Raw genomic sequence first — 24243 nt, 5'->3', positions numbered from 1 at the left:
TTTTCTTTTCTTTATTGGCTCGAACACAGAAAAAAGAAACATCGGGTACAATAACTGATCTCCATCATTGTCAGGATGAGAAAGTGTGAGGACATCAGTCTTTGGCACTTTCTATTCTAAACAAACATGCTGCTCACAGAGATCATCTCTTTTTTAACTGAAACTCTGAAAATACATCTGACAGTTCGACACCGACTGAAAATCACAACAAGCAAGTCACACATGTTGCTATAAAGGAAGGCTGCACCCATCTTTTGGACATAGTACGAGTATAAAAAGGTAAAAATGACCCCCATGTATCCGGGGGAGAAAACAGGATTGATCAGTCGGCAGTAATCGGGGAGTCGTCGACATGCTTCTCCATGAATGAGGGTCCATTTTGTGCTTGTGGTGTCATGTAGAAAACAAGTTTGCTTCTTGTGCTCTGGTGGGTTTAATACTGATAACGCAGAGTGAGAGCTGATGGCACGCCCGCAGTTCTGACTCAGTTACTATTTTCCTCTCGTTTCTCTGCTTCTTGCATTTCTTCAGTCTGAATGTTCACAAAAGTGCAAAGTGTCGCGTAAATAAAGAAACATTGATTCTGTGAGAGTGCGACACAAGTCTGTGATCTCAGAGGGAAAAGTTCTGCACGAGACCGAGACGACAACACGGCCTGGTTTCAGTTCAGGAACACAAAGGATGAACATTTTTATACTGCAGATTCTCAGCATCATTCAGAGTGTAATGTAGCCTCTGGTCTGTCACAGTTTCCACTGTGCGTAAGGTTTATAATAACACTGGAGTAACAACTCTTCATGATGTTGTAGAAAAGCCACAAACTGTACTAATGAAGTTATTGATCTCATAAATGACTAAACTGGTTGAAACTTGTTTAACATCTTGTTCCCTAAAGTTAACATAATATTTAGGTTGCACAAGTTTTCTTGGAATACTTCATTTTCACAAATTAATTTTAAATAGAATCTTGTTTATATCTGTTCTCACTAATTAATATCTTGTTTGCATAAGACAAACATCTTGTTAAGATAACATCCTGTCTGCACGAGTTAACCTGGGAAACATCTCATAACACATAAATGTGTTCGTTTGCTGAAGTTGTTTTTGTTCCTTAAAAATGAGACATTGACCTTCGTTAATGTTACAAGCTGTTCATTTTGTGCACACATGATCTTGTTTGCAGATCCATATGGACTTGTGTTCCCCTCATGATTTCATAATTTCATAATTTCATTCACAAATGAAAATATAGGAAATGTTTCAAACAGCCGTCTTGTTTGTTTCTCTCCCATCACACAGAATCAATCTCACTATTGCACCGAGCTGCTGATCAGCTGCTGTGAAATGAAACTAAAGAAATAAAAACAAATGTTCACACACTCATAACAAGCTAATTCTAATTCATACACATTTGTGGAGCTAAAATAAATAAGATGTGTTCATGAGCCTCTGTAGAGTTAAAGCAGAAGCAGAACATCTCAGGAGGTCGTTCCTGATGAAGAAGAGAAACACGGCGACAGACGGACGCGACAGGAGCTGAAAGTGATCTCGTTTGTTTCATAGTGTTAATCATGATCAGAGTTCAGCGTCTCGTCACTCTTCTGAGTTATTTTGCATTAAATGAGTCTGATTTTGTGCCGTCGTGTCACAATGCTTTCATGGATTTGAGGGAACACGGCGCACAGTAACATGTTAGAAACATAGAAATATGAACGTAGAAACTTGTCAACATGCAATGTGAACACATTTCATCACGTCTTCTTCTTCTGTCCTGGTGTTGAAACATGTTTCAGTTGTTGCTGATATAAAATGATGATTCAGTGACAGCAGCGTTTTTAGCACCACTGCCTTCGACAGAACATTTCTTCTCTTTCACACGTTAATGATGTTATTGCTGCCTCGTCGACACTCTCAGCCAACATGTTTCACACGTTTCAGGCAGAAGCTGTTAAAAAGTGACAGCGGATGAAAAGTTCCTTTAGGAAAATGTTTGTTAAAAAAGAAGTGACCAGAGTGAAGCGCTGGTCGGAACAATCACGGAAAGACAAGGAAGGAATTTTCTCTTTTTTTCCCCGTTAAAGCACGACAAACAAGATCATAACAATATCAAACTTCATAAAGTGCAAGCCTACATATCTGAATCTGTCCGCACGAGGGAGCGTGGATGAAAAGAGAGGGACATGTAGAAACGGCTCTCTGTCCCACGCTCGTGTAAAACGGAGGAACAGTTTCTCTGCCTCTCTGCGACAGAGTCGGAATGTAACGTCGTTAGAAAAACCAACATGAACATTTTGCTCCAGCTTCATATTTCATCACACATTTTATAGACGCACTAACTACTGAACACACACACACACCTGTGCCGAACATCGCTTTACATTATCTGTACACACACTCAACAATAAATCAATAAATAGAACAAACACTAAAAATAGTGTTGTTTATCTTTTCTCCAGCCCGGCTGCCGCTGCGTGGAAGCTTTCCTTTAACATCACGGTGAAGGGCAGTTACGTGTCAGCTGGTTTCTTACACTGGTCGGTGCTGTCACTCACATGCTGGTGCAGAAACAAAGAAAGCTCAAACACAAATATTTACATGAGGTGAGTGAAAGAGGACGCGTGTCTCTCAAGTGCAAGCAAAGTTAGCGTTCATGCTATTTATAAAGTTAACTCAAAAGTAATCTGAAACTTCTTCAGGAATGTTTGACAGAGTTTTGGGGTTTATGGGAAATGTCCAGAGAAGGAACCGACACGGAGAGAGAGGGAGTGAGGATGGTTAAGGTCCTGGGCCGTGTCAGAGTCACAGGCAGCTTCCTGGTTTAAGGCCGTTAACAAGATGCTTCCTGTAGATCCACTCAGAGATCCAACACAAAGTTTGATTTAAACTACCATCACTTGTTTTATCATCTCAAGAGTTCTTGCTTGCAAGCAGCAACCACAATGAGCGAGTCATGAGAGAGCAGAAGCAGCCTCAGGACCATCCGCTATCGTCTGACAGCGACCTCGCCTCGGTCTGCGTCCGACACACAGAAAAAGACGGCTTCAGACCAACACAGGAGGCTGATCTGCTGTTAAATACACGGTAAGAGTTAAGAGACGCGTCGGACAGTCAGTGGTCATTCAGTTCTTCAGAAACACAGGAAAAGACCTCCTCTTCCACGTGAGGTCGTTGTTTACAATCCAACTTGCAGGAGGACGACACACAGCTGAGCTGAGTGACTCAACAGACACGTTGAAATCTGATTTCAGCAGCTACAGAGTCAGGACAGAGACGCTTCTGTAGACGCATTTCAAAACAACTTCCAAATGAAGCTCGACTCTGATTTGTTTAGATCACATTTCAGGTGTTTGTCTGTCTACAGTCTGAATACACCAGAACAGATAACAAGGCCTAAGGCAGCCTTTTCAGGGACCTCTGAGCGGGTTAGTGTAAACACCTACACCTCACCTACATACAGGTGAGTACAGGCTGCATATAGGAGGCGGGTAACTTTAAGTTTAACATATTCACAGCTTTTTAAGTGATGGCAGAGACCGTAGGCGATCAGGTCCAACCCATACGAGCTGTGAGCTGCCGGGAGAACCGTGTTGTGTGTTTGTGAGGCCGCCTGCTTTAAACACCCACAGGGACTGCACTGGTGGGAGAGCACACATATTGTGTAAAGAGGAGGTTAACGGTTAACAGAGGCGGACGCTGGCAGCAGATTCACGTTTCTGTATTTACTATACGTTTCTGCTGATGGTGAATCACGGTAAACGAGGGGGGGGGAACACTTGGGTCAAACAGACTTGATGCAAAATAGAAAATAACTTTGTTCTCTAGATCAAGAGAAAAAACGACCATGAGAGTCATGATATGAATTATTGTCAACTTTTAAAAATGAGTCCTTGTGGTCGCTGCTTGCTCGCCCCTCTTGAGCTTCACCCAGCCTCCCTCTCTTTTAGCTACATTTGGATTGTTTCTCTGCTTCCAGTAAAAGATGGCCGCCTCTTCAGCCTGACGCAGAGGATCAGTGGCAGAGATTTAAAGTGTATGAAGGAGGAGGTTGATCTGTGTCGTCTGTAGAATATAAATAACATTCCTTTCCGCCTGTAAAACCTGCAGGTCACATGATAATCCCGTCATCGTTAAGGTAACAGGTGTTTGGCAAATCACTGGAGCAGTAAAAGCACGGCTGCGTGTCGGCGTCTCCTCTCCCCTCAGTCGTCTCCTCTGCTGTCAAACTAGCTCGTCTCATTTGTTGACTGAACAACAAACGCACGGCTCATGCTACACATGCACCGGCTCCGTATACGTCCCTTACTCATGCTGTTTGAATCTCAAGTCTTTGTGTCCTTAAAGGTGGAGGCTGATGGGTAAAAAAACACAACATGATGCATCTCTTTGTCTTTTTTGCATGCAGGTGCAGCACAGTGATATGGAAACGGGAACTTTAAAAACACACAAGGCCGACGATTAAAGGTGCGATATGCCTGCTGGTTAATGACGTGAAGGAGTGCGATATCTTTACAGGAACGACGGCCTACAACAGAACGTGACCTCATGCACTTCAGCCTGCTACAAGTTAAGCTGCTGCACAGCGAGCACTGTTTGGCAGATACAAAAAACTCAGAGCAGTAAGAACATTTTTGGTGAAATCGTTCGAATTCCAACCGCGTGTGCTAACGTTACATTGTTTTTAATATTGACTGATGCAGCGAAGGATTCTCTCAGCACCAACCTGCCTACAGAGGAACTGTCACACTGTCTCCGTCCTGCAGGTGTGTTCAGACCGAAAGGGGAGTGAGTTCTGAAGGGATCATTTCTTTTCTTGTTGGAAGCTGAGAACATTCGCCTCTGTCCTCATCTGTATTAAAAAAACACAAGTGTTCTTTCTGTGTTCATAGCATCATCCCACAGCTGGGTTAACCTCCCCTCCCCCTCAGATGTTACTGAGATTTAATGACAATAAACAGGCTGAGAGGATGCTGAGAGAACTACATCATGATGCAGGGTTGTAAAAAGTCTGAAGTCATGTTTTGTCAGGTCTGTCTGCAAGGCGACAAGAACACTGCTTTAAAATGACTGTTTTTTGAATGGAGTTTGGTTTGACAGTTTCTGTTTCATGCAAACTTCTTGCTTAAGTTGAAAAAATTCAACTTGCATAAATACGTGAGTGATGTGAAATCTTTTTACGTAGTAGTGCTGCGTTAAAGAGTCACTCTGCTTTGGGTCTGAACACACGTTTACAACCTTCACTCTATAAACAATGATAATTATTTAAAAAACACAAAAAAGTTCCAACTTCTTTACAATTATGTGACACGAGAGGAGGCTGCAGGCTCTCACTTATAATCGGATGGGGAACGGCGAGTTGTTCAGTCGTTCGCAGCCTCTCGCTTGTTTGTTTTCTCTTACATGATGCGTATATTTACGAGGCAAGCCGCTGAGAAGTAAAAATGGGGAATGTACACGTTAAACTCTCTGGCTTGAACATTTTCATGTTTCACTACATTTTCTTTCACAAGTTAACACTTAATGCAGGACATGATCTTGTATGTGCTGAATTACCTGTAAAAAACAGAAAGACAGTGAGAGGGCTCTGGCAGTTGAGTCTGTATGTACACTGATGCCATGTCGCCCTGTGTGGAGATGTTAGTAGGCTTCCAGTGAATCATCCCAAAAGAGGCTCTGCACGTCCAGCATGGTGGCCAGCTCCAAGATATGCTTCTGTAGGAGGCTGCTCTCCACCGTGTCCTGTTTGGGGAGCTCGGGGTACGACTCGGGGAAGCTCCGGGACTCCTGCAAGGAAAACAATAAACATCATTGACTCCCACAAAAAGCACAGCTACTAGCTGCGATTATTTTGTTCCTTTATGGTCCTAAGTAAAGGACCATGTGCCAGTAACATTTGTGAAAGCAAAGAGTTTCAGCATTTCTTTTTTCTTTTAATCAGAAACGTGTTTCATCGCTCTCCTCAAAGCCACCAGACTCCATTGACAAAAACAGTCATTTTACCTCACAGAACACAGGAGATGTTGCTGCCTCAGAGTTCTGCGTGTGTTATTGTGTGACTTTGGTGTTTTAATGGTTAGTTTGGATGTAACATATCATTTTTATAAACACACAAAATCCACAGACCGTATAAAAAGATGGCCGACATGACAGCTCCCTAAAAGTGAAGCCAAACCCTCTCTGTCGCCCCCTGCTGACTGGCTGCAGTATAGCTCATAAAGCCCGCCTCCTCCATGTTAACAGATGGGACATGAGTCAAACTATAAAATCAAAATACACGTCAAATACATTTTTCTCAAACATGGTTTCTGTCATTATAGTTAGTTCTTATCATGCTGATTTATGTCCAAGTGTTCATTTTTCTTAGTTTACTTTTAATTAGTCATTTGATGCTGTAATAAGGGGGTGTGGCCTCATGATTGACAGCTCTATTGACAAATACGGCTCCTGCAGCTGATCAGATCCGGATTAGCAGAGTGGAGGACGAACGGTGAGAGGAGACGTAACTAAAACAATCACTACAGTCATTGAAGTTTCCATACCTGTGAACTTTAACCTCAGACCAACACAAGAAGCTGTTCTGCTGTTAAACACGCCGCCGTGCAGGATCCTTGCTGTTTTATCGGTAAGTTAAGTGTGTGTTTGGGTTAGCGGAAGTGGCTACGGCGGCGCCACCCGCCGATCTCTACTGCGCAGACTCTGGCTCCAAATGACTCCACCATCACAAGATGGCAGCGCCTATCACAGGGGCTATTTTGGCATCAATACCGTACAATGAGAGCAGATGGAGACGCTTCGTCCATACAGTCTTTGATAATAACACAAAAACGTCACTGGTCAAGGCAGCATTAGACAAACAACTGTTAGGTAAAATCACTGTTTGTCAGAGAGCGATGTAACGTCTGTGTGTGGTTAAAACAATCATCTTCCTCTGTAACAAAAAGGTCTATCTCTGTAGGGATCCTTTCTGTCATGTTGTCACACACTTAGAATAACAATCTGAGCCTGTCAGTGGAAACAACAACAACTTTTAGTGGACGACCTTTGACCCATCAAGGATTATGTTGCAGCCATTACAGCCTGTTTCACTGCTGCAGGATGAACACATCTACTGGAGACATTAGAAACCTTTTCGTCCTAATTATTAATGTAGACTTCAGAATATGTTAAAGTAAGACTAAAAACACCAGCTTGGTGGTTCAGAGTTTATAAGGAAAAAATTGCACCTTTATTATTATCATAAATGCTTCTGTAAACCGGCAGTCACTTCGAAGTGACCTCACATCAGAAAAACCCTGGTAGTGATCTTTGACACTGGATGACATCATCAGTAATAAGCAGATTTGAACGTATATGACGGCTGGAGGAAGGACGGCGAGCATCTTCAGGTGTCCTCAGACAGGAGCAGAGCCACATGCTCCTCTCTCCAGGGACCTTCAAACGTCTGACGCAGGATAAAAAACACTTCTGTCCACAGCTTCAGCGTGCGATGTGATGTTGGTGTGTCACCAGAAGCACCAGTGTAGAGCAGCAGACTGCGCTGAACTGTGGGAGCACTTACTTCTAAATAGAAACTGAAGTGGTTTAAGGAAAGAGTGCATTTCATGTTGTGTGTGTGTTTTGGTACTTTTCAGAAGGACACACTTGGCTCTGAGCCTGACGGTGCGTTTAAGTGCTGCAGACCACCGGCCTTGCCATAAACGGCATATTTGGCTTTCAGATAAATAACTAATGAAAGTAACATCCGCAGTGACTCACCCGGAAGAGTTTGTGCAGCCTCAGAGCGGCCGAGCAGAACACGAAGCGGATCAAAAGCAGCCGAAGGAACTCGTCACCAAAGAATTGTAAAAAGGCTTGATCTGTGGAGAGACACGGACAGAGGTAATCAATTCATGGATTCATGCAGATCAAAGCACATATCTGCATTCATGTTTCTCATACATATTCATTGAACAGTTGTCTTTCACCACCTAAAATCAAGTAGCCCTAACAACCTCCCTCGAATGTTCTACAACACCTCCTCCTGCTCGGGCTCAGGACAGACAGTTGGGCGACAGGTTACCTATGGTCCGTGATCGAGTGAGCATCTGCCCGATGTCCCGGTAGACTTTTTGAAGGAACTCTTGCGCCTGCTCCCACAGTCCTCTCCTCATGCTGCTCAAACCGCACACAGAGGAGAAAGCCAGCAGAGGGCTGTAGAGGAACAGAGTGAAGAGACTCCCACGCTGAGACTGATCTGAAGCGGAGAGACGGGACCACATGAGACACGTTTCCACATGATCACATGAACGATGGGCCTGAAAACATCGCTGATTAAAACATTACATAACGAGGTCTTCTGACATTATGAAACACAAACACTGGAACATAACACCAGACTCTGATGGAGAGACGCCCACCTTGCACACTCTTGGGATAAACTGTCGGTGATAGTAGGCACACCAGAGGCTGACCGAACAGATTCGTGAAGTTCTATCAGGACCAACAACAGACAGAAAAAGTTGTGTTAATTAAAATAATGAACATTTGACTCTTTACGTCTGGAGGAGGCGTGCTCAGACCTTGTAGGCTGTGCTGTTTGTAGAATCCACGATGACAAACAGTGGCTTCCTGGTGAACGGGAACAGGTCTCCTGGATGAAGGCTGAAACAAACAAGGTGCAGCTGTCAGCGTCAGACTCACTCAGATTATTTGTCATTAGTCACAACTCTGATGTCCCTTTAGGGTTTGGTTGAAAGACTTTCTAAGAATAAATGAAGCCTCTTTGATTTTATAGTTTGACTCATGTCCCATCTGTTAACATGGAGGAGGCGGGCTTAATGACCTATACTGCAGCCAGTCAGCAGGGGGCGCTAGAGAGGGTTTGGCTTCACTTTTAGGGAGCGTCTTTGTTTACAGTCTATTCTTCAAACATTTAACCTTTTTAAAATGTTCCTTAATTAACATTTAAAAATGGTTATTAATATAAATAAAGTCTCACCAGTGCATTTCTTTCTGGGCCTGATTCCTCTTCTGCCCCGTCTCTCCGTTCACCACGTCTCTGTTCGTGTTTGTGAGAACTCCTCCAAAATCGTACGGCCCTGCACATAAATCACACATCATTTCCTCCCATCGTTAGCTTGTCTCTGATTAAATTGTAGAATTTAATTTAAGATATTATCTCATATATTCTGTCACAATATGTGCCCGGTCACAACCTGACGACCTTGAGCCTTCCTCATTTAGAGGAGCAAGGGAGCTTTTCTGTTAGGCCCGTCCTCTCTGAGACAACCTGCCCGAGGTGATCAGTCTGCTTTAGGCCCTGTACTTAGGCTTTCACAGGCTTTGCAGTCTGAATTGACTTTTATCCGTAATAATAACTTATTAAACCCTTTTTAAGGATCGCCTGGATTCATTCCTGCAGGTTAGTGTGGAGTGCTGGCGTGTTTATTCGTGCTTCAGAATGTAACTGCTGTGATACACTCAGAATATGATGTTTTATTTCTCTTTGTTCAGGCTTAAGACTCTCCCAATCTCCTCCTCACTCGACCATCGCTGCTTAACGATCCAGGAAAGAGGAGACAACTTTTAATTCTACTCATTCTGCCTTTAACAGTTCTAAACTACTAAACTACTTTATCTAAAAGTAGAAAAAATGGCAGTTTTATATTTATTCACCTTCGTAATCAGAATGCCCGGTTGGGAAGACTCCAGTCGCTGACAGGTAGACGAGCAGGACGCTGTTAGCAGGCAACTCCTGTAAACGAAACGATAACGGAGGAATGATGACGTGCAGAGCAGAAGAAGCTCCTTCATGATTAAAGAGCACACGGACCTTAAAAGAGGCAGACAGGAAGGTGAAGAGCTGACTGAATGTCGGTTTGTACAACAAATACTTGTGAGGGTTTTCTCTTTTCGCTGGTTTCTCATTCGGCTCCTGTGGAGAAAGACGTTATGATATTACTGTTCAAACCTCAGTTAAAGTTCAGTGTATGTATGACAGGGTAACCGGTCTGCTAGGTTTAACTGACAGATACACGTCTTTTCATTTCAGCAGGATAAGTCGTGACACTCACCAGCGTTCCTTGTTTGGAGGTCTGTGTTGCCAGGTTCACAGGCTCCCTCTCCAAAGCTTGAAGCATGCGGAACATATCGATGGTCAACTCACTGAACTTCACCTGGACAAGGAGGAAAACAACCCTGACATCAGCTCACTCGTGAGGGATGTGTGTACAATAAGTAGTTTAGGCTTTGTGTCAGTTCTGTTAGTGCAACCGACAAGATGAAGATAATCAGGGACAAATCAGAGTCAAGTCCTCTTCTTGTTCGTTTAATCGGCTTTTAGTTTTAGTTTTAGTTTAGTCAGTCAGATATTATAGCCAGGGGCTGCTCCGTGGAGCAGCCCCTGGCCCCTATATAGAAGGTTCCTGGTTTGATTCCCGGCTCAGACGTAGCAGGCCTTTCTGTGTGGAGTCTGCATGTTCTCCCCGTGCATGCGTGGGTTCCCTCCGGGTACTCCGGCTTCCTCCCACAGTCAAAGACATGCTCGTTAGGTTCATTGGTGACTCTGACCGTAGGTGTGAGTGTGAGCGTGAAAGGTTGTCTGTCTCTGTGTGTCAGCCCTGTGATTGACAGGTGAGCTGTCCAGGTGTAACCCTGCCTCTTGCCCGATGACAGCTGGGACCGTGTACAGGACAAGCTGATGGATGATGGATGGATGTCACAGCCAGCAGAGGGCGCTGCAGCCTCATGTAGCACCTGCGTTCCACATCACATACTTCTTCTTCACACCCTGGGATGAACGAACGCTGCTCTTACAAAGTTTACTCTTTGCATGCAGTTTGCAGACAACAAGGACGACACTCTGTCATAACAGTGCTTTGAAATCTGGCCTCTCGCTCAAACATCAGGTGCAGTCTGTAGCTCAGAGCTGTCTGCCTTCGCTCTCTCTGCTGTTCATGTCACATATTTCTGCCGGGCAAGGACTGTGTGTCAGACTCACAGACTGTATAAAGGAAGTGGGCGATGCCATCGTGTTACCCACTGGTTTAAAATTAAATCCTCCAGTTGGGCATTTCTGCAGCAGCCATCTTAGTTTTTTTGGAGTCAGAAGTGAACATATCTGAATGAGAGATGGGAGCATTTTCAGCTAACACGAGTGCTAGCTTTGTTAGGAAGGTGCATAACAAATAATTAAAAGCAACTGTGATATTAAAGGAGCCGCTGTCACTCACAGCTGGTGTTCTCTGCAATCTATAGAAGCACTAATATTTGAAATTGGCACCATAGCTGTGGAGGAAGTTGTACAAACAGCTTGTGGTTTCCCCATTCTACATTCCTACAACACCCAGCATGCATTGCGCCCCTCCCTCTGAAAGGAATGGCCCAGTGAGAGACGCTGGAGTGAAATATTAACGTTTCTCTGCAGGCGACGGCTCAGAGGGGGACAGAATCGGAAACACGATGAGAACATACCCGTGGATCGTCTATAAAAACTGCAGTTTATAGAACGAGACATGCCGTCGAAGGCCGGCGTCGCAGACTGAAGAAGTGTAGTTTAGCAGCTCCCTGGCCTCCGCCAGGTTTTTCAGGGCCCATTGGAGAAGCGGATAACGTCCTCCAAAGGCATTTTTTTCTACCATAGTGGCATTAGCTCCTCATAATAGCATGACAGGACTGAGGCTGAAAGTCACTGAATGGCCCTTTAATTGGGATGCTAATATTGGAGAGGGTAAAAAAGGCTTTAAACTAAATTAACTTCCGGCTCCTCAGAGTGTCTTTTAGTGCAACTGAACACTGAAGACATTTTTTAGGTCTCCATAGTAGCGATTGTCAATCACAGGTAGCCCCGCCCTAACTCCGCCCCTCTTCCTGGTCTGTGTGACTCTCAATGGGAGCATCAGTGACTAAATGAGCATCATGCTGTGTTGAAGAAGACTTGAAACTAGAGACTGAGACCATAAACTCATTAGGAACATGTTTACTGAGGGAATACATCAGGAGAGGAGGAGGAGCATGTTCTCATAGACTTCTATAGGATCACACTTCTTTTACCAGTGGAGTCGCCCCCTGCTGGACGTTAGAGAGAATGCAGGTTTAAGGCTACATCTACTTCTTATATACAGTCTGATCAGTAAAGCCAAGAATGAGTGCCGGCCTGTCTACAGGAATATTTTTAGCTGCATTTGATCAACATGTTTTGGGACAGAATCTTTTCTGGCATCATAAACAGTTTGGACGTGCTGGTGATGGGATGGAGTCCATGTGTTATACACTTTATTTATGCCGAGTATAAATACGTCGGATCAGAGACTCTGTGTAGGGAGAGGTTCGTCCTGTTGGACCAGTGAGCTAACACCTGACTGTGTTCCAGGGAAATAAACAGAGAACACGAGGCTAATGCCAGCTGAAAGATGCCTCCTGCCAAATATGGAATAAAATATTTATAAATCTACAACAAAATCTATAAAAAGCTCGTTTTAGTGTTTTTATATGTCTGTGTCTTTCTTCTGTAAATCACCTTTAGTTTCATCTAAACTCCTCCTGGAGGAGTCGACGGGAAACGATGATGTTACTGTGAGAAGTGCTGCTGCTATCTGTCTCAGGATGGTAAATTAATGTCTAAAGCGTATCTTCATTAACATTTAGACGTTTTTTTTCGTCTGATGGCGACGTTTCCTCTGTGAGTGATGGACAACTTCTCTGTATTTAGTCAGAGTTTAACGATAAACAACTTCCAGCCCAGACGTCCTCCTCCCTGCGCTGCATCGTTTACAGTCCAGTCAGCAGCTCGAGCAGCGACCGTGTGTTCAGATCAAAGGTAAATTCTCCCTCCAGATGTGTCTGCTAAATAAACGCTGTCATCTCTCAGTTCGTCCCATCCCCCGGAGGAGCGCCCGTTCATCTGTCTGTGCTGAGTCTCAGTCTCACTGTAAACAGGAAGTTACACAGAGGCTGCACTCTGGCTTACTGCAGCGGGATGAAGCCCAAACAGAAACAGATTCTCTTGTGATCGACTTTAATTAACGGCTCTTCAGTTTGCTGAAAGAACAACATCATGATGCAGATTAGGAACAACGTGAAGCTTTGTCAGGTCTGTCCTCAAGAGGAGAAGAAAATTACTGTAACATGAGATGGAGGGCGGAGCCATCATTTATGATGCATTCAGGGAAGTCGGGAAATCTAAACGCTGAACAGCTTTGGCGACACAGCATCAGGGAATTTGTCTCAAGTTGTCAAGTTTTTTATCTAGATCATCTTCGAGCTGTACTGACATGCAGAGTCTGTTTATAGAGATGAATAAGAAGCCAAATCATCTTCAGATCTCGCTGATGGAGCCGTGAGGTCGTCGCAGAGGAGACTGTTCCGCCTGCCTTTTCTCTCCACACTGACTGTTTTTCCTGCTTACACTAAAGCCTGCTGATACGTGATTGGTCAATACTATTCGGGCTACAAACGTCAACGCTTCCCGTCTACGTGTCTGATTCTACATTTTTATGTAGAAGCTGTAAACAGAGATAGCAGCGGGTTAACCCTTTCCTTCCCCATAGTGTTACGTTAGTGTTGCTGTTATGAGTGAAAATGCAGATCCGTCTGTCAGACAGAGAAACATGAAGCACTGGGCCCCCTGCAAAAACTCATCTTATCCCCGTATGTCGAATGAGGTGGAAATTACACGTCCATCTGCAGCGCCAGGAGTCTTTTCATGCTATGTAGGCAAGATGGCAACCGTCGACAATAAGCAGTGTCCTGGGTACTGAAGGTATGCTGCCGTAGGAAATAAGCTGAATTCAGAAATCTGCTTGTAATAGTGACAGATGCTTTTAATGTCAACGTTGGCCTTTGCAAATCTCAGGAGTTTTTTTTCACCCCACCTGTGCATTTTTTTTATGTTATTGAATATTTCAGGGTTTTTGCACAAATGAAGAAGTAAATAACTTCAGTGCGACTCAGCGTTGGTCTCATTTCTCTTAAATCTCTTTAAGCACCTGAAACTTAGAAACTGTTCATACGGGAGTTCTTGCATGAGGCCCAGTGTCTCTCTGTGTGTAAGTAAACCGTGCACTATAATACGTGTTATGTTCTAGTAAGACTGTTGTCACTATGCTACTGATTGCCATTCTATTAGTGCATGCATATAAATCAGACATGGGCTCACACAACGGACACACTCGGAGGTTTTAGGATGAGACTATTGTTGTAGAGCGGTATCACATGAACCAGACGACGGAGCTGCAGGTACATGTGAGTTCTTGTGTACATTTAAAGGTGTTCAGTGTTACTGACTGTTTGAAATCAAACACTGAAAGAAGAAGAATAACTGCACTGATGTGTATGAAGTGTTAGGAGGTGTGACTTAGAATTAGTGGGTTAAAACCTGGTTGTTACAGTTGCCGATGATTAGTGCATCTGCAAGGACGAGCTGCCCAACCACCATGCCTTGTTCCAGCGGAGGCACGCTGCCCTCCTGCAGCCGGTTACTGGTGACCACCACAGAGTTGTTGTCATTCAGAACCACCACCGGGTCCGCCTGTTTGACAAAGAGAGGGAAACAGCAGAGAGTCACAGCTGATCGCAAGTACCAGGCGGCAGACAAGAGACTTTTAATGACCAAGAAGAAGATGAAATACAGCATCAAGGTTTGATTTCAGTAACAACCTTCAAACACTAAATGGGTTCTTATTATCTTCCTGTGAGAGGCACCAATAACTCAGAGGACTGTAGGTCAGTCTATCAGGACTCAGGTGTAACGTGCATTATGGATAATAAAATAAACATTTAAAGTACAGAGTATTGTAGGGCTGCACAAAAAAATGAAGATTAATCCCAATTCAATTTCTTCCCACGATTAAATAAACATGACTGACGGTGATGTTGACGTTTAAAATGCTCCGCCTGTAGTAAACTCTGCTGCATGTCAAACCAAGCGCTCCTAAACTAACAGCCCCTCCCCCAGGGGGCGCTGGAGAGGTTTGGGGGAAAGTGTTGCTCTGTTGATTTAAAGTACATTAAAAAAATGTCCCTAAAATTAATAAATAATGGTGATCTCAATTTGGATCAAACTAATGGTGATGATCATTTTGGACATTCTTGTGCAGCCCTGGAGTCATGCTATATCTGACGTGTTGTTCACCTCTACAAACGCTGCCACCTCCTGCAGGACCAGGTTCCACTCCAGCTGATCCTCCGTGTTGAATCGCTGCGTGTAATCTTCGATCTCCTCAGATAACTCCTGCAGGGAGAAGACATGCAAACACCTTTAAGATCTAAAGTCTAACACACTAACTTATTCTGAACAGGAAACAGGAAGCTGTGATTAAAAAGGATCAATCATCTTCTTCCCACTCACATCTCCTTCTCTCACTTCAGTGTGTGAGGCGGGGGCGGTCTGTCAGATAAGCTTGACTCACAATGACACTTTGAAATTAATGCTATAAATGAAGTATACAGGTGCTGTGGATGTTTAACGCTGGGTTTGATCACTCAGGTATGTTCTAGTTAAAAGAAGACGTCCATACCTTCACCAGAACTTTGACCAGATCCATCTTATTCAGCAGTAAACAGACGACGATGTAACGAGCGTAATACCGAAGTTTCTTCACCACAAGTTCTGGCCTGAGAAGAGAGGAGACGGCTTTGAACAAATGCACATTAAAGTGCAACATTAAGAACACTTCTTACTTCAGCAAACAACTGATCCTAAAGTATCTCTGATGGTCTTACAGAGTTTTCTTATTGTCAATAATCAATAATAATAAACAAATTGATCGTATCTGACGAGTTTTGTGTTTTTACAGAGCTGCTTTAGGAAAGTCCGACACGGATCGAGCAGTCAGAAGAAGTAAGAGAAGTTCTGATCGTAGGATAAGTCGACAACAACATTCAGTATCAGACGTTTCCTTCCTTGGAGCTGCAGCTCACCTGTCCTCTTTGTTGACCTGAAAGTAGTAGGAGCGCTGACGGATGGCAGAGTAGAAGGAAAAGGCCTCGTTCAGGTAACTCGTTTCTGAGGTACGAAGGCTGTCAATCAAGAATATGAAGTAGAGTTACTCTCTCATTTTAATACATTTATATTTAACATTTCAGCTTCACAACGTCACAAAGGAACGAAACATAAACTGATAAGAAACTTTACAAACGTTGGTCCTAAAGGTGATAACCACCTCGTCCCCACAGCGGGATCAGACTCTGAGCTCTCGTGTGGTTAAGACCAGACATTCTAAATTTAACGTACATTAATGTTTTATCTGCAAGCTTTAAGGGTCCAACACATCACCCTAACACATCCTCAGCTCCAGGCTAACATATACGCTAAAGATTTGAATTCAAAAGGGTTAACCTCAGGAAGTCTCTTAAAAACACGTCCCTGACGAAGGTGAGGGCAGGCTGGGAGCACGAGTCAGGGAGGTCATGGAAGATGACTTTTTGAGACCGGCTCATTTATTCAAAGCAAAACTCAAATACATCCTAATTCAGATGCTAGCTGTGACAGGCGTCGTTGTACCTCTGCCAGGTTAACCCATGTGTTCTGTTCAGGTCCTGATCTGGTAACTTGTTGGGCTGTGATCTTTAAAACACTGTCAGTTTATTGACCTCCGACCCAATGCGGCAGCAGCAGCTTTATTTGGTATCACAGACCAAAAACAAGCTGAGTGATCTTTAAAAAATACGTACATGTATGATTCATTGCAACACGCAGAGTCCTGACACACGTGTTCCCTTTCAGCACCCGCTCATATTCAGCGAGTCGCCTTTAAAGAAGCTCAGTGGGGGTTTCTTGTAAACACTAAAAGTCCTGTTTAAACTCAGGCTCCTGTTTTTTAGGCCGTGTCACACGACCTCTAGGAATTCTGTGTTTTCCTGACTGTGCTGCGTTTGGTTACACAGGAGGACAAACAGGTGAGGCAGCTTAAAGCAAAGTACAGAGGTGTAAAACAGGTCTTATAGCAGTCACACCAAAATCCACCTGCTGGAATGAACTCACATGATGAGGAGGGAGGAGCTAACAAGGCTAACTAGCTAACAGCAGCAGTCCACAAAGCTGGAGGTTCAACGGAGCTTTTTCCTACATTTAACCATCAATAACTTTTTTATGTCTTTAGTTACACATAAATAAAATATTAAAGTTACATTATATATTATATATACGAGAAAGTGAAGGAGAGTTGCCTAAAACCCTCCAGGTGCTTGTAAAGACTCGAGACATTCACAAAGTGAGAGAGTCAGGGCGAGCTGGAGCTGCAGCACAGATAATTATTAGTATTTTCTCTTTAAAAGTCCAAAAGAAACTAAAATAGCAACAAGACATGAAAAAACTGTGTCAAGTTGCTTTACAAGTGTGTCTGCTACATCTGCTCTGCGTCCGCTCTGCAGGAGGAGCTCAGGAGACGGAGCAACGGCCTTCGCTGCGAGGAAATCGGATCTTTCTCGAGACGTTGGAGGGTTTTGTGATTGTGGGTCAAAGTTTAATGAGACTGAACTTGGAGCGAGAAGCAGCAGTGAGATCGTGAAGTTGGCGATGAGCTTGTCTCGACTTACTAGTAGTGGTAGTAAAGTTGTCCAATTTTGGATGCAACTTCTCCAATCTGCCATCGCTTCAATCCGTACCGACTGTCCAGAACCTGCCTGTCAATAAACGAAAACACACAACACTGAGCACGGGACGAGGAGGTCATGTGACACAACATCAACTGTAACATGTGCATCAGAAACAAACGTGCAGGGACAAGAGATGGAAGTAACCTGTGCTGCTGCTGAAACTTCCACAGCTTCGTGTAGACGTCAAAGGTCCGTCCGAAGTAGGACTGCCACTGCTTGTGTCCATACTGAGGGAGGTCTCTGCAGGAGAGAGAGAGGACAAGGCAGAGTGAAGGGGAGGAGAGGGAAGGGAGAAAACAACGTGTCAAATGTTTTATAGTTTGTTCACTCAAACGGGAGCTGCACATTCAGCTGATCATTTTCTGCAGGTTCGTAATTAACAGACATTTTTATTATATCTGTTTATAAAGGTAAAAGATAACATTCACTGATTTGTTCTTAATTAAGCCTCAAAAATAAAAGTAACATAAGATTAACGTGTGGTGTTTAATAAGAACAGGTGCACACTGAGGTCCTTTAAAGTTATTCACACATCAGAATATCTGAGACATGTGACGCACGTGAGAAGAGTTACGTTTAAAATCGAGTCGAACTTATAAACATTTCATTAAATACTCTGAGCTCTGATTCATCTTTTCTTTAACCATTAAACACTCAGAAATAAAACCATTTACAGTTTGCAGCTTGTTTTAAAGATAGAAATAAAATAAAAATGGCCGCCGGTTCAGCTCAGCAGTTAAATCTGTGACCCATGTGCAGAGGCCAACCGCAGGTTCAACTCCTGCCCTCTGAACCCCTGCCGCGTGTCATCCCCCACTCTTCCCCTGTTTCCAGCACTATCCACTGTCCTCTCTATAAATAAAAGCATAACATGCCCAGAAAATAAAAAGAAACAAATTAAATAAATATAGTTTCATATTTTAGTCGTTTAAACGTGAATATTTTGAGTTTTTACTTGAAAATAACTTAAAGAGCTGATGAGAAATTAGCTAAATTGTTTAGTAATTTACTGTCAATCAGCTAATAATCAAATCCACGAGGTACATCCAGCTATACATTATCTATACTGCTTATCCTGTTCTGGGTCGCTGGAGCCGATCCCGGCTGTCATTGGGCGAGAGGCGGGGTCACACCTGGACAGGTCACAACCTTTCACACTCACATTCACACCTACGGGCAACTTAGAGTCACCAGTGAAGCTAACGAGAGAACATGCAGACTCCACACAGGAAGGCCCACTACGTCTGAACCGGGAGTCGAACCAGGAACCTTCTAGCTGTGAGGAGACAGTGCAGCCCCAGGTACATTAAATAGAGATATAGATATAGATATATATGATTGGTATATTTTTGTCATATTCTGATTTATATTTAATTGATTTTTTTCCATAAATACAAAAATTATCAGAAAAAAAAAACACTTAATAAATTGTCTGACTTCCAATGTTCTGTAACAATATAATGCAGCTCTACCTGTCCGGTGTTCTTTGTCCCTACATCAATGCAGAGCCTTAATGTTCTTCAGAAGACCACAGTAATAAAAGGATAAAGAAACAACCCGCTTCATCCATAATGTTGACCTCACAGTATTGATTCACAGCTTGGTTCAGATGGAAACCTGGTGATCAATGATCAGGAGGTGATCAGAAACCAGCTCTGAACATTGTGACTAACGATCAAAGATGAAATCAAACTTGTTCTTCGTGTCTTTGCTCTGCGGGTCTGTCTCTGTCGGCTGCTCTAACGGCTGCTTGGAGCTCTGATTCAAACATGTCGATAACACATCATCAGTTGTGACTAACAACACAAACGCTGTGTGTCACCCTCGGCTCCGATCGAAACTAACAGAGTGTACCCACATCAGGGTGACGGGGTTAAAGCAGGGCGCAGTTCATGTGTCTCATCTTTCAGATTCGGGCTCTTGGCCTCGCTCTGGTCCTGCTTGGCTCAGAGTCACATGTTCACTGACTCCTGCTCCTCCAGATGGCCGCTCGGTCTGTTTGCTCTCGACAGTCTTTCTGAGCTTATGGAGAAATACACTTCGACAAAAACATCGACAACTCTGAATTATTTAAAGGGTCAGTTATTTAAGAGACAAGCTGGGGTTGTGTTCGTCAGATTTTGGTACTACAGTCCAGGTAACCTTCTTTATAACCACAGTGCAGAACAACATCGACCTGCTCTTCATTCTGCAGGATCCAGGTGAGCCAAACCATTCCCCACTGTGCTCCACGGACGAGCATCTTTTAGCTGAACTCTCATAATCTGAGACTACAACTCTCCTGTCACATCCTCCCAACCCGCTGCTCTCTCAGCAGGACGGGTGGCTCTGCGCTGAGCCCTGGTGGAGCTCAGAGATGTGCAGGGATCTGTAGTTTAACTGAAATTTAAGAACAATAAGTATCAATACATCCCTGAAAAATCTAAATAACTATTCAAACATCCCTGAAAAGCAAACACTGTGAAGGTAAATCATTTCTGTGTGCTTAAATATTTCTTAATGACGTCCACATTTATGGCACAAGCTCTCTGAAATGTAAAATCCCAACACAACCAAACACGGTCAGACTTTAATCTTAAAGGTGAGGTGAGGACACGTGCTCAAACTAATATTTAAACTGATAATAAACTCCCCATAAATAACTAAAGTTCAGAGGTGTGAACGAACCAGGACATGATGATGACGTGTTTTTTTGTATTTTGCATTAATATATTTGGTTAGGGCTGCAGTGGTTAGCGCTGTCTCCTCACAGCTAGAAGGTTCCTGGTTCGAGTCCCGGTTCAGACGTAGTGGGCCTTTCTGTGTGGAGTCTGCATGTTCTCCCCGTGCATGCGTGGGTTCCCTCCGGGTACTCCGGCTTCCTCCTCATTTTAATTTTAATTTTATTTATTTATTAATCAGTCATTGATTGCTTGGATGGAGCGTGTTGTGTGAGGGTGTTGCACTCCTGTATGTTGCAGCGTACAATGACAATAAAGGCTTTCTCTTCTCTTCTCTCCTCCCACAGTCCAACACATGCTCGTCGGGTTCACTGGTGACTCTAAATTGCCCGTAGGTGTGAATGTGAGTGTGAAAGGTTGTCTGTCTCTGTGTGTCAGCCCTGTGATTGACAGGTGACCTGTCCAGGTGTGACCCCGCCTCTCACCTGATGACAGCTTGGAGAGGCTCCAGCCCCCCCGCGACCCTGAACAGGATAAGCGGTGTAGATAATGGTGATGATGGATATATTTGGTTAACCAGGGAAATTTACAGGCCAAAACTTATTATGCTTAATAATAATTATTATTATTATTTAAACAGAAATCAAGTTTGCAAAAAAATGTCAATCAACACTTTAATCTGAATATTATTTGGTTATTATTGACGAGATAAAAAGGTCGAGATCTCGAGGAAACAACAGGAAATGACTCGTTATCGCGGGATAACGGAGTGAGTCAAATATATGGATGCATGTCCGCTTCGGGCTTCCGTAGCGTTGAACAGTCTGGGATTTGGCAGAAAGGATTCTTACTCGAGTCTCTGCAGGCTGAGCTCAAACTCTTCCCCCTGAAACAGCTCTGTGCTGCTGAGGAGCAGCGACAATCATTAACACATAATCATGTGTATGTAATAACACTGAGACTCCATCAAAGCTGCTAGTTTAGATTTCCCCTCATAAGAACAGGATCCACATGCTGGTGATCACAGAATCTAATCTCCCTGCTTCACATTAAGGGAATCTTCTTCAGGTAATAAAAATAGCTTTCTTCGTTCTCTGACCTGAAACTATTTTTGGCAGTTTTGACTACTTCTGATCTAAAACGGAAACCTTTTCTTATTCCTCCTGTGATTACGTAACTGAAGCAATTATCAGCCGAGCATCGCTGACCCATTTACACCATTTATAGGCTGATTGGTTGATCGGCACGACTCCAGTTATACACACAGAGTAACTAAAAAGTAAGACAATAATACTTCCATCATTCATTCACTCATGTTGTCGGATTTTCCTGTTTTTTTTTAAGGTATGAAAGTGCTGTGCAATGCATTCTGGTACATGTAGGCACTACCGACATGAGCAGGAGGACTTACCCTCGTCTCAGCACTGAGTTTATTTAATTAATGGATTACTTTATAACTTCATCTGACGACGTTACCATCGACACTGATTGGACATTAATAGAAAATGTGGCTGAAAATAGAGACCGTAAACTTTATGATAACTGCAGTATTAAGACATTTACAGAGCATTGTTATTTAAAACCTTTTGTTAAACAGTGGATAGTTAATGTTTTCTTGTAGGTGGATATAAAATAATAGTTGTTACCAGCTGAATGTGCTGCTTGGTGCCTGCAGAGGCCAAACCAGGGGCAAAGACAATCCCCTAAGCACCCTGCTGCTGGTGGAGCTTAATCCCCATCCACAGTGGTAATTACTCCCCTGATTCCATCATCTAATCTCATATCAGATAGAAATAAAGTAGTTATCTTTTTTCACACACTCAGAATGAATACTTCAGAGTATTGAAACAAAGTTTACAGTTTCATCAGAGGCAGTAAGAAGCCGGGCTGCCAGACATTCAGCAGCCAGCTGTGATAAACGAATTATCCTAAAGTGAGTTGGACAAATAAACTCTAGTTAAAGGTCATTACTCAATCTGGTTAACAAGCTCAGGATCCATACTGATCCTAGATATAAAGTTAGTGCATCTCTAATCTAAAGGGTTTTTTTTCTCTTAGATTGACTACAGTTACACACATGACAGCCGTGCGCTCTACACACCTGAGCTCCACACGCTTACAGAGAACACAAGACACTTCCTGTATTGGCACTGGACGTTGGCACTGGACGTACATCAAGTCCCGCACAAAGGTCCAACATGAACACACCTCCTGGAAACCTGTGAATATTTGGCTGGGTTTCTACATATCCTTCCTGTGCGTTGCAGGTTTTTCCCACAATCAGCCACAGGAAGTGAAAACCTGTTTAAATCAGCCCAGGTGACAGCAGAGTGAGTATAACTGACCGTAGCCCATTGAAGAGTTGTTTGGACTTGTCCAGAAGGTAGCAGAAATCTGTGACAGTCTTCCTTTCGCCTAACGGAATATCATCCTCAGTCTCAGCTCCAGTCATGACACTGACCTTTCACACCTGATAACACACGAAAAGATACACAAGGTAAAGATGGTGGAGGGGTACCAGTGCAAGCATCAAACAGGAAGAGGAAACCTTTTGTCATTTAGACCCATAAATATGTGAAACACGGCTCAGGGAATTCCACTTTAAAGACTTTTAATAATTTCTTTTTCTTTTTCATTAAAAAACACCTCAGAGCTCTGCAGCGTCTTTAATGTGAATGTTTCCCAGTTTATTTCCTCTGATACAGTGTGACAGTAAGCTGACAAAAAAAGAGACATTGGTGGACATCATCTTCGCTTTGGGGAAACCTGAAAGACATTTTCTGACGTTTTATAGAGCAAACAACTCAATCAATTAATCCTTAATATAGAAAACAAAGAGAAGAGTCGTTACAGGCAGCCCTGCTTATATCTGAAATGTTGATATCCATACTGATATCCATCCAGACGCTGCTGAGCGTCTCGTCTGTCAGTTGGCCTACTTCATTACGCACAGAAATAAGTATGTACAGTGTAACTGTGGAGGAAATGCGTCACATGGCCACCTTTTTTAGGTTGACCTGGGATGTCCCAGATTTCACTCTCGCAGCGCCTGCAAACTCCACTTCTCTAAGATGGATAACAATCAGGTCAAAGGAGGCAGCACACAGTCTGTTAACAATGTTTGTAAAATGGCAAAGCATTTGAAGACTTTAAAATGACTGACTATAGCTCTGTAGCTGCTGGTCTTCATGTGTGCGGCTTCCATCATATGGAGGGAAGCTGTCAGTGTCTGCAGGATAACCTGAGCCTGCACCATGATATCCAACACATTCACTGCTCTGAAGCCTTAATGTTTTCCTTGACATCTGCATGGCTTATGTAAAATCCCAGTAACAAACATTGCTTTTGCTTGAAACAATATATGAAGACATTTTTCTTGCAGGATTTGTCTTTAGGCATCCGGTTAAAGACAGGGTAACAGGACGTCTGCCGAAAATGTATATAATAAGCGAAGAGACAAAATGAACACATGAAAGACTTCTTGAATAAAAGAAACATGTCGCTACACATCCGAACAAAGATCAGGAGAAATCAGACAGGGGTTCCTGGTGTAGTGTTTCCCACTTATTAGCTGTAAAGTTACCCAGCATTGGTAATTAGCTAACTCAGCTGTAATGTCAACTAGGCTAATTTTGACAGCAGTGAACTCGGTTAACATTAATCTACCTAACTAGCTAGCTACTAAATAGACCAAGCTTTAATTAGCCGTAAGCTATGACACATTTATTGCTCTGACGTCTACCATCGCCCACATCGGCTAATTTAAGTCAGGACCACACTCCATTCACAAAATACACATCTGGATAATAATGTCTGGTAACAAATACATATCAAAGACATGTCACAGCCTGTCTGCAGCGGCTGCTTGTGTAATTCTTACCTCTTTAGCCAGTCGGCTAACGTTAATGAACAGAGGACCACCACAGTGATGCTTCTCACAAATCAGTGCAAAACCCGCGACGAGCTCTGAAGGTGGAGCGCGACTCTGATGGCATCTCACTCCGTCTGTGAA

At 43.3% G+C, this 24243-nt stretch overlaps 1 protein-coding gene across 2 annotated transcripts; it reads right to left on the bottom strand.

Annotated features, from left to right (window-relative positions):
• On the bottom strand, positions 1-24170 carry scai (suppressor of cancer cell invasion). Of its 2 annotated transcripts, XR_011309313.1 has the most exons (18): positions 24112-24170; positions 22577-22701; positions 17716-17811; positions 17512-17598; positions 15895-15993; positions 15492-15588; positions 15107-15205; positions 14351-14503; positions 10050-10151; positions 9809-9910; positions 9652-9730; positions 8975-9074; positions 8556-8637; positions 8394-8466; positions 8057-8230; positions 7753-7853; positions 5551-5781; positions 1-4348 (listed from the first exon to the last, which is right to left on the bottom strand). XR_011309313.1 is itself a non-coding variant. In XM_069677313.1 (17 exons), exons 2-17 carry the CDS (start codon positions 22681-22683, stop codon positions 5635-5637), a joined length of 1698 nt encoding a protein of 565 aa, XP_069533414.1. In that variant the 5' UTR covers positions 22684-22701; positions 24112-24170; the 3' UTR covers positions 1-5634. The 2 variants fall into 2 exon arrangements, 1 of the variants encoding a protein (XP_069533414.1); XM_069677313.1 differs by having other exon boundaries at positions 1-5781.
• Positions 24171-24243: the final 73 nt, after the last annotated feature.

This window comes from Semicossyphus pulcher, unplaced genomic scaffold, assembly GCF_022749685.1.
Source record: "Semicossyphus pulcher isolate SPU_LCO1_2020_fin unplaced genomic scaffold, fSemPul1.0.p SCAF_28, whole genome shotgun sequence".
In the NCBI taxonomy this organism is placed as follows: domain Eukaryota; kingdom Metazoa; phylum Chordata; class Actinopteri; order Labriformes; family Labridae; genus Semicossyphus; species Semicossyphus pulcher.
This window is presented reverse-complemented; position numbering and strand designations above follow the sequence as displayed.

Coding starts and splice junctions, on each gene's coding strand:
- scai (XM_069677313.1), bottom strand. CDS start 22,683: ATGACTGGAGCTGAGACTGAGGATGATATTCCGTTAGGCGAAAGGAAG. Junction 10,152..14,350: donor TCGGCAACTGTAACAACCAG/GTTTTAACCCAC, acceptor CTCCTTGTCCAG/GTGAAGTTCAGTGAGTTGAC. Junction 8,638..8,974: donor GCCCAGAAAGAAATGCACTG/GTGAGACTTTAT, acceptor TGTTTGTTTCAG/CCTTCATCCAGGAGACCTGT.